Genomic DNA, 11,074 nt, shown 5'->3' on the forward strand with positions numbered 1-11,074 from the left:
AAATATTACTCTTGTGTCAGGCTGAAATTACATTCTGTGACTCAGGTGTCCACACTAATATTTGACTTAAGCAATAGGCAAAATACATTTATCCCACACAGCTAACAAAAGGTGTGCAAAAAAAGCACAATCGTGTCACCTGCTGGAAACACATTAGGGTGAAGTGGCTCTTCACGCTTCTTTGTTTTCACTTTGAGAGAATAATAATGGTCTTTAATTAAAGGGACACCAAACAGTTTGGCCAGTACAGTATGACACTGGTGGCTACAAAGGAGGACTTTCTTATTACTATAGTAAGCACATTAAGATTTTCTTGTTTGTTAACTAAATAAACAAATATTATTGTGATGGCACTTGTATTATTTGTTACTTCAGATAAACCTTATGGGGGGAAAGGATTGAAGGGGAAGCATGAAATTGAAGGCATTATTTTATTATTATTATTTTTAAGTTCTCAAAAAATGTGTTTAGTGTTTAGAGTAAATATAGACAGGATTTTTTTTTTTTTTTTTTTTTTTACCATATATTAATTGTTCCTTTTATTAAGTCTTTTGGTTCACCTATTTGTTATAACATGTTCAAGTCACATTTCTAATATGTGGTACAGTTTATTTTAGTAAATATTCTCAGAGTTGTTTTGAGTTAAACACATGAATTGAGTGAACTTTTGAACTTAACTCATATATGTTTTGGGTTTGTTAAATATGTTGCTGAATAACTGTTAATAATAATTACAAAATAATAAAGAAAATAATCTCTAGATATATCTAAAATGATCACCCTTTTGCAATCTAGCACATGTATAGTTCTTCTCCTTCAGGGGGCGCGTGATACTCAGAAAATCTTCAAATCTCAAGACTTTGCAATCGTTTAAATCTATTATGACCCTTACATTTTTCAGGATTAATACTGGACTTTTTCATAAAAATCCGCACAATCTTTATAAAAATGCTTAAGTTATTCTTTTAACTGTTATAATAGTTTTATATTGTAATCTTATTGGCGCATCCTGATCAGTGTTGAGCAATTGGGGAAAATCTTCTTGTGGCAACAGCTTTAAAATGGGATAACGGTTATTTATATATTATTTACATTTGATATTCAGCATAGTATATCTATATGTCTCAGTTAAAAAGACTCTTATTATATTAACGCTAGACCCCGCCCCCCGATGACGCGCAGCCCTGGAATCACACGGAAGGAGTATCTTACAGTAACAGATCAGATATTCTCATTTTCCCATCATTTACTTATTTCAGCTCATGTAGGGATGTTTTATCTGCTGCATCCAAAGATAAATCTTAATTTTGAATCCTATTAACAATCGTTAATAACCTCGTAATAACGATAATTTGTAATAGGAACTTCGTAGCGAGCAGTGTTTCTGTCTGGACTTTTATCTGAGGCGGAAGACATGTGCACACGTGCCGGATGTAAACACAACTACCACGTGTTCGGGTGCACGTGGCCTCACTCTCAGCAGGCTGCTGGTGACCTGTGCGCGTGTTTATTGGACTCATAAGAGGCTGTTTCGGAAGGACCACTCTATGAATGCGATCCACTGAACACGAGACACATTTTGAGGTAAGCCGTTTAGTGACTGATCTAACAATGAATGCTTTAAGTAATGTCCTCCGTGGCTGTGGATGTGGTATCTCCAGTTTGGTGATGTGGTCTCAGTCATGTGATGATTGTCCAGGTGCAGTGATGGCAGGCAGCAGAGGTCGAGGACGCACTCAGTTCTCCTTCAGTGTGGACGCGCTGGGGTTTGGGAGAGGGGACTCCTTACCCTCTACTGCACACACACCCTCTCCACTCTTCCCTGTAAGTGTTCAATCACAAACCCAGTGTCTTTACATGGTAGTGTAACTTCATAGGTTGTTATTACACAGATGTGGTGCTATTAATGTCTTATTATTGGTTTATAAAACCGGATTATTCTGAGAATACTTTTTTTAACTGTCCAAAACATATTGCATGGGGTTTGCTGTATGTAACGTTTTTTTATTTTTTATTATCATTTTATTTCTGATTATTATTTACATCTTAAAAGCTTGTTTTTCCTTTCTTTCTTTTTAAAAAAAATATATATTTGGTGTATGTTGTTTTGTTCCTTTTTGCGTTTGGCAGTAAAAAATTAATTATTTAATGTACTTACATTGATATCTAATTACTTTTTTTACTTTAAAATTTATATTTTATACTCTTTTTCCTTTAGTCTATGTTATTTTGGCCATCTACTTGTATGACTTTCTTTCTTTTTTTAAACACAAGCTGTTTTTGCTTCTTTTTTGCGTTTGGGAGTAATGATTTTTATTTTATATATTTTTTTAATTGAAGTTTTCATATTTTTTTATTATTAAACTCTTTTCTTATTTATTATTTGTAGAATAACTTAAATAACTTTTTATATAATTATTTTATTTTCATTTACCTTTATGACTGTCTTTCTAACAATGATGATTTAATATTATTTAATATAAATAATCATATTATTGTTCATTCAGCCTATGCAGTTTAGGCCAGTGCCCCTGCACGCAGGAGAAGAGGTGGACTACATGCTCGCTCTGAAGCAGGAGCTGAGAGCCTCCAGCAAGAACCTGCCGTTCCACATAAAGGCAGCCAGGACAAAGACAGGTAAGACGGGGCGAGGCAACGTGTGCTGATACACTGGTGTATAAAGAGTGGCCAGTTCTGAAGATGCAGCTTGACTTAGAGAACGAGGTCCTGCAGTCTCTTGATTTGCATTTGAACTGTCGACTGCATTGATTGTTGAAGATCAGGTTTGTATTGTTTTCTTTTTTTAGATGTGGCGCGTTACTCTGATAAATATCAAAACGGAGAGCCGAAGAACAACTGCATTGAATGGAGCCCAGGTGAGTACTATTCTTTAGTTTTTGCGCTACAGCCGAATAGTTTTATATTCAAATGCTTTAAAAAGCAAGTTTTTGCCCCCCCCAAATATTCAATTTCATTCCAGACTGGAGCCGAATGCCAAAAGAGCTTTGCATTAAAGTACGGAAGCCACGGAAAACAGGTGAAAGAGACTGTGTTTTTATGTGTGTTGCTCCACAGTCTTGATATTAATTCTAATGCATGATATAATATAAGTAAACCGTGTTTTTCAATACGTCTGCTCCGTTTTAAGTCATAGGTGCCAAGCCACAACTCACACGAAAACCAAAAGTAGCTGCTGGTAAAGAAGAGGTTCTCCAAAAACTAGAGGTACAAGTCACAGGAAACAAACAGTGTTCTTGCTGTTTATTGTGTATGCAGCACATTACTAATGTTAATATCGTCTGAATGGCATTTAGACGCTTGAGAAAAGAGAAGAAGAGCAGCATTCTGAGGAAGAGGAGGATGAAGAGAAGAAGAAACAGAATGAGGAGGAGGAGGAGCCGGATGCGGATGAAGAGTACGACGAAGAGGAGATTGAAGATGTAAGAATTTAATAGATAACATACAGTCTCTGTGGTGTTGTCATGTGTATGTAATATATGTCTTTCTCGAACACGAAAGGAAATCTGTGTTAGTTTTTGGCTACATGGACAAAGTGTCTTAGCCTTATTACAAAATATCTCCGTCTGTGTTCTTCAGAGCAAATCAAGTGTGATGGCTGAAATGTCATTTCTAAATATCAACTTATCAAAGCTGGTTTAACAGCAGAACGTGTGTGCTGTGTTTCAGGAGACGGACTACATCATGTCTTACTTTGACAACGGAGAGGATTTCGGAGCAGACAGTGATGACAATATGGATGAGGCTGTCTACTAATGTGTTTTAAGAGACGCTTTATTTAAAGTCAGGGAAGATGTCTGAGTGAAAGTATATATTTCAGGAAGGAGCGTCTTAATTCATGTGGCACTGAATCTGATTGTGACTGATTTCTAAGCTGCTTCACATAAACAGATCATGATCGATACAGATTCTGCTGCTATTCCAACAGTGCTGGGATGTAACCCAAAGATTTGTGTTATTACAGTGATTGGAAAGCTGTTTAAAAAGGCAGTGCACAGAAGCCGTTATTCATTTTTGTCAGACAGGGGAGGAAACTACAGACCGTTTTTACTGTATTTTAATGCATCTCATGTTTACACCTGATAATGCCTTGAATTGTGAATTACAGATGCAAAAGTGTGACTCCATCTGTTTTAAGCTGTGTGTGTGTGTGTGTGTGTGTGTGTGTGTGTCACAATTTTAATGTGAGCTGGAGTTGTATCATCAGACAGCCGGCAGGTGGCAATGTTTATCTGCAGTGTATGAACTATAACTACAATGAGCTTTTACAATAAATCACATGGTTAAAACGCTTTTACAGTCCACGCATGATTTCACAAAGTAATATCAAAGTAGCATAAGCTTTAGTGCTTTGAGTTCAGAACTGCACATGCTGGACTTTACAAAACGTCAACTTGTTACATCTTTTTTATGCTATTTTATGAAATATTTGTCTCTAAGCCCTTTTGTTTTATCATTTGAAATGCATGCTAAAGAGTGCAGTGGTATTCATTTGATTTTATTGTACTGGAGCATTCCTCAGTGACAGATTTATGCTGTTTGTGCAGCAGCATTTTGCCAAGCTAAAAGTTTTGTTATAAAGATATCAGCTCCCCTCTAACAATAAGCTTAATTCATATCCAATCATTTTGAAGTACTTTATTGGCATGACTGTGTTCACGTGCTATACTATACACATTACTATAAGTAATGACAAGAAAAAGGAAATGTGCAATATCAGTCAGTCTAGTAATGGAATAATAATAAAAATCTGATTCATGTATGCAGGTGCATCTCAATAAATTAGAATACTTCATAAGACCAAAAAAAAAAAAAAAAAGTAAATTGTTCTCCTTCTGAAAAGTATGTTCATTTACTGTACATGTACTCAATACTTGGTAGGGGCTCCTTTCGCTTTAATTACTGTCTCAATTCAGCGTGGCATGCAGGTGATCAGTTTGTGGCACTGCTGAGGTGGTCTGGAAGCCCAGGTTTCTTTGACAGTGGCCTTCAGCCAATCTGCTTTGTTTGGTCTCTTGTTTCTCAACGTCCTCTTGATAATACCTCACAGATTCTCACTGTGGTTCAGGTCTGGTGAGTTTGCTGGACAGTCAAGCACACCGACACCATGGTCATTTAACCAACTTTTGGTGCTTTTGGCAGGAGCAAAATCATGCTGGAAAATGAAATCAGCATCTTCAAAAAGCTGGTCAGCTGAAGGAAGCATGAAGTGCTCCAAGATTTCTTGGTAAACAGATGCAGTGACTTTGATTTTAAAAAGAAAAATACAATGGACCAACACCAGCAGATGACATTGCACCCCAAATCATCACAGACTTAACACTGGACAAGCAACTTCCTCCAGACTCTTAAGACCAAATGAATTACAAAACTTGCTCTCATCTGAAAAGAGGACTTTGGACCACTGGGCAACTGTCCAGTTCTTCTTCTCTTAGCCCAGGTAAGATGCCTCTGAGGTTGTCTGTGGTTCATCAAATTCTTCGGCACATCTGTGTGTGGTGACTCTTGATGCCTTGACCCCAGCCTCAGTCCATTCCTTGTTACGTTCACTCAAATTCTTGAATTGACATTGCTTGACAATCCTCGTAAGGCTTTCTTCCACACTTTTTCCTTCCACTCAACTTTCTGTTAACATGCTTGGATACAGCACTTTGTGAACAGCCAGTTTCTTTGGCAATGAATGTTTGTGGCTTACCCTCTTTGTGAAGGGTGTCAGATCTGCAGTCTTCCCCATGATTGTGTAGCCAAGTGAGCCAAACTGTGAGACCATTTTAAGCCTCAGGAAACCTTTGCAGGTGTTTTGAGTTGATTGGCATGTCACTATATTCTAATTTGTCAAGATTGTGTTATATGTGAGCCAAAATCATCACAATTACAATTACTTTTAGTAATACTTCAGTCTACGTGCATTTAATTTATTACACAAGTTTTACAGTTTGAGTTGAATTACTGAAATAAACTTTTCCATGAAATTCAAATTTATTGAGATGCACCTGTACACACTTACATCAATCAGACACTTGTCAAGGGAAAATGAAGAAAAAAGTGGAATGTGTGTATAGTGATGGTCTTTGAGGTTTGAGGTTTCACAAAGTAAGTGTTAAATCAGTGGAGTGAAATGAAGAAGAAAACGGCTGACATGCTGCATGGGGTTAAAATCATAGAAACTAAGGCACATGCGTTTGTTTGAAACCTCTGACTCAAACAGATCCTTTTTTTTCCATGTACCGACCTCTGTAGCTCTTATAGACTGTGCATGCATTGCATCACGTACATTGGCCCTACACACAGTTACAGCGTGCAGAATATTAATGCAGCAGTTTCCGTCAAGGCCTGAGAAAAACATGTTATTTAATGTATGTCACACGCCGTGGAGGACAGGGGTGGGAAGTATAACAAACTGAAACATATTTAGACGAGTCGCCTGCACAAACACCCACGCTTCTCTGTGCTGTGACCTAAAGCACAACTGAGACATAAACTAACACCAGTCTAGAGACGTGGGAGATCTGGTTTACTTATTGAATGCCTTTGTACCAGCATGTGACTGTGTTGAATAAACAGTAGGGAGCACTGCTTATAGCAAAGATAAATGCCTGGAGGTGATAAATGCACACTAAACATAAACCATTTTACTGTACTGGTACTGTGATCTTTTTGTTTTTTGGACAAAATCTTTTTAAAAAAAAATTTTCTTCTTTTTTTTTTGCATATGCAAACATGTATGATAATGAGAATTTTGCAAACATGCAAAATATATAATTCAGTGCATATGCTAATATTAATATGGGCAAAGAGTAAAATGAATTTATCATAGCTTGTACTGTAATATTTTTATATGCTTAATTTTATAATTAAATCTCTTTAGTTACACAAAACAAAATTTCAGTAAGTGTTCTTCCTTCAGTCCAGTAAGTGTTTATCTCCAAATATTAATAACTTATTAATAACTTAATCTAAAAGATATTCTTGCATTTACTTTCTAAAATCTGTAAAGATTTCACAGAAAGAAAAAAAGACACATGAACCATGACAGTTATGCTAAAACGCATTTTACTTTTTTTGTTAAGTATGAATTATCAGTCAGACAAAAGAAAGCCTGTAGTTCATTGTGTACAACAGTAAAGTTTCAATTCTGTTAATAATTTAGAGACCTTTGCCTGAAATAGTAGGCTTTATATCGTTAAGCTTAGCATGGGTTGGTTGTTTTCAATGTTCAAACTTTTACATAATGTCTATGCCATTAAATGTGTATTATAATGCTTTCATTAAATATAGCCCTCATCTTTTTATCAATGAAATGTATGAAACTAATGTTTGGCTGACACTTTTTGCGGCCTTACTGTTAGCTTTTAGTTGTAGAGTTTCTCCATTTGTAAGACTCATGGTACTCAATTATTTTTCTTGGCTATGATTACGTAAATATATGTGAAACTGCTTTTTGACAAAATGTGTGAACATGTACGTGTGATTGTGGGACTTCCTCCTCCGCAGAAGCGCTGCTGTGTACTCAGTGTGCTTTTGTGGTGAGACAGAGAGAACACGGTGTACATCCACAAAACGTATGCCTTTCACATTTGAACACGTCATTTTTGCTGTGTTCATCTCACTTACCCGAGGTCAACCAACCAGATGCTGACTGATATTCATGTGGTCCATAAAACCAGTGCTTTGAACGTCAAAAATGACAAGCAGGATGAACATAAAAGTGAAGTGAACTCAAACAACATGTTCTGTAGGTCAGTATCAAGCTAAATGCTAATGCTAAAGATAACAAACCCCACATATATGTGACCTGCCCTGCATTAACTCCCAGTTCACTCCACAGCGTTACTCATTTCAACATGACAGATTGCCACCAAACCTTGATCAAGTTCCCAGGGCGGCACTGTAACACCGTTGTAACCTCTTTGTTATCATAGGTGTATAATTGAAGGATTTGTGTTGGCAGAACTGTCTGCGCTCCCATTGGTTGTCGGCGCATCATTGTTGCTGCTCATTTTCATGAATGTAAATTATGGCGACACCACCAAAATCTTTTGATGTGAAAATTAAAATGTCTTTAAAATGATGTAAAAATGTCCTTGTTGAAAAGGGAAGTGAGGTAAAATGATTAGTCGCTTGGATGTTTGCTTTGTCACTCTTGTCATCACCTGACGTTCTCGGCCCAAGGCCACGTCTGGTGAACTTCAAGGTATTACACGCAGTCAGCTTCTTGGCAGAACGCCAGAATGAGGTCAGGATGAGCAGATTTAGGCCATCATGCTGTGCTGCGTCAATCCTGTTCGCTAAACTAAGAGAGAGGATTCTGCTGTGGTGAGAAAGAGAAAGGCCTGGGAAACGGGCCTCTTACAGCAGTGTGAACGTCTGCACAGGCTTGTGCTCAGATTAAACTTTAACGTACTTTAATATACTTTAAATGTACTTTATGGTAATTGACAAGATCAGATCTCCTTGTCTGTTGTTACATCTGGCCTGAATTTGACCCTGTAAAGACTAAAGAGAGAAGCATGCTGCAGATTTTGTTCAGCTAGATTCAAAATAATATAATTTTTACTGTAGAAGAAAATAGTTTATGTTTATGTACGCTGTGTGGGTAACAATAAAAATGCACTGCATACTTGTGTTGCATTAGGAGTATGCATTCTTTTTTTCCCCTTTTAAAAAAAAAAAAAAAAAAGCTTTTGACATTGACATGGTTTAAACACACTCGATTTATAAATCGTGCACACAATTTAGCAAATCAAGGGAACGCTATAGTTATCGAGGGAACGCAATAGTAATCGTTTATTAATCGTTTAGTAATAGTAAATGTTTTAGTACAGTGAGGGAACAAATTAGTAAATCGTGCGCACTGAGATGTGTCTCTCCCGCCCCAAGATAAGTGTAGAAGGGGCCCCATATTTTATAAAATTTAAAAGGTTTATCTTTTAATGCTGTTGAAAAAGCTTCACATGGAATAAGGCCTTTGGCTGTGTAAATCCACTGTGCCATTGATGGGGCTTGGTCTGTTATCCAACAAACAAGTATGCATTTGTGGGCACAGTGGAGTAGGATTTGAAGAAGGTGGGCCCCTTGGAATTTGGACAGGAGTTCCTGACTCATACCAAGCAAAAAAAATACCCCCCAAAAATGTCTTTGGTCCCAATTGTAATGAACAGCGAAATATGCTTTCAAGTTCCCTTAGGACGCCCATCCAGAATTGTTTTATTGTTGAACAGCTCCAGAAGCAGTGGAAGAGGGTTCCTTATAGTCTTTTACATTTATTGCAGAGGGCATCTCACATACAGCCTCCCAATCAGTTGTCTGACTTTCTTCACCAAAGTGCTTTTCCCATAACACCCTGGTTTTATCTGAGTTGTCTGTGTTTGCTCTTATTAAAATAGAATAGAACATTTTGGATGCAGATCGAGATGATGTAAGTTTATTTAATTGTTCCTCAATTGGGGATACGCAGAAACTATTTGAATAGACTCTGAGATTTTTTGTTATGTAGCTGCGTATTTGGTGGTAAAACAAAAAGAGGGTCTTATTGAAGCTGTTTATTCTCCATCATATCTCCTATGACATGTATCCCTTTGTCTTTCAAATGTATAAGGCCATTATTCATCCCCGGGGGGAAATCTGGGTTGTTATGCAAGGGTGTGAGTAGTGAAAGGTGGGAATCGAACTCTTCTGTTTTGCATACTAATCTATTTTAATCATATATACATATGATTAATGTAACCTCTGATGATTTTGCCACATTCATCACAGACAAAACCAGAACAATTAGTAATCAATTCTCACCCCTCCACACACAGGACTGACTTCAAACCAACCACACCCACTTCTAAAACTCCCATCCTCGCCTTCTGTCCCTTCACTGAGGCAGAAATATCAAAACTTCTCCTCCTCAGCCATCCTACAACATTCCCTCTAGACCCAATCCCCTCTCACCTCCTCCAAGCAGGTGCTCTTTTCTCTGCTGGATCTATCTAGTGTTTTGACACTCTCAGTCATCAGATCCTTCTGTCCACCCTCTCATCACTGGGCATCACAGGGATTCCACTTCACTGGTTTGAATCCTATCTTACTGATAGGTCTTTCAGTGTGGCCTGGGGAGGGGAGGTATCCAAAGCACATCAACTGGTCACTGTGGTTCCTCAGGGATCAGTTCTTGGACCCATACTCTTCTCCGTATACACTACATCACTGGGTCCCTTCATACAGTCACATGGCCTCTCCTACCATTGCTATGCTGATTACACACAGCTCTATCTCTCATTTCAACCAGATGATCCAATGGTAGCTTGACGGATCTCAGGCTGTCTGGCAGATATGTCACCATGGATGAAAGAATATCACCTACAGCCCAACCTGGCAAAGACTGAGCTTCTTGTCTTCGCTGCCACCCCACTCTACAGCATGATTTAAACATCCAGCTAGGTTCTTCTACAATTTCCTCATCTACTTTGGTCAGAGATCTTTGTTTAACCTTTGATGACCAACTGACCAAAGACCACGCTGCAAAGACTGCTCGATTTTGCATTGCACAACATCAGAAAGGTCCTTTCTAATGGAGCATGCTGCACAACTTCTTGTCCAGGACCTTGTCATTTCTAGGCTGGACTACTGCAGTGCTCTTCTGGCTGGATTTCCATCAATCAAAACTCTACAAATGATTCAGAATGCAGTGGCACAACTGATCTTCAACAAGCCCAAAAGAGCCCATGTTACACCTCTCTTTTTCTCCTTGAACTGGCTTCCGGTTGCGGCTCACATCAAGTTCAAGACATGCTTTGATGCTTGCTTATAGAACAGCTACAGGCTCAGTATCCCCTCCAGAAGTCTGAGATCTGCTATTGAGAAACGCTTCATGGTACCATCACAGAGAGGCTCAAAATCACTTTCCAGAACATTCTCCTTCACCAATCCTGGCTGGTGGAATGATGTTCCCACCCCAATCCTGAATGCTGAATCTCTGGCAATTTTCAAATGACAGCTGAAAACTAATCTCTCTCTAAGCTACTTGACTTCATCATAAAAAACCTTCACCTTTATTTATTCCTTCTCT

The 11,074-nt window shown here is 38.1% G+C and overlaps 1 protein-coding gene across 1 annotated transcript; it reads left to right on the top strand.

The window, feature by feature from the left end:
- Positions 1-1,392: 1,392 nt before the first annotated feature.
- polr3gla (RNA polymerase III subunit GL a) lies at positions 1,393-4,312 on the top strand. The gene is made up of 8 exons (XM_026288518.1): positions 1,393-1,584; positions 1,700-1,824; positions 2,508-2,637; positions 2,808-2,876; positions 2,981-3,037; positions 3,149-3,225; positions 3,315-3,440; positions 3,688-4,312. Exons 2-8 carry the CDS (start codon positions 1,708-1,710, stop codon positions 3,772-3,774), a joined length of 663 nt encoding a protein of 220 aa, XP_026144303.1. The 5' UTR covers positions 1,393-1,584; positions 1,700-1,707; the 3' UTR covers positions 3,775-4,312.
- Positions 4,313-11,074: the final 6,762 nt, after the last annotated feature.

This window comes from Carassius auratus, chromosome 19, assembly GCF_003368295.1.
Source record: "Carassius auratus strain Wakin chromosome 19, ASM336829v1, whole genome shotgun sequence".
NCBI lineage: Eukaryota > Metazoa > Chordata > Actinopteri > Cypriniformes > Cyprinidae > Carassius > Carassius auratus.

Bases quoted from the DNA above. Each gene is read 5' to 3' on its own strand.
- polr3gla (XM_026288518.1), top strand. From the start codon at position 1,708: ATGGCAGGCAGCAGAGGTCGAGGACGCACTCAGTTCTCCTTCAGTGTG. The intron at 3,038-3,148 runs GTGAAAGAGACT...CTCCGTTTTAAG, and splicing joins ACGGAAGCCACGGAAAACAG to TCATAGGTGCCAAGCCACAA. The intron at 3,226-3,314 runs GTACAAGTCACA...AATGGCATTTAG, and splicing joins AGGTTCTCCAAAAACTAGAG to ACGCTTGAGAAAAGAGAAGA.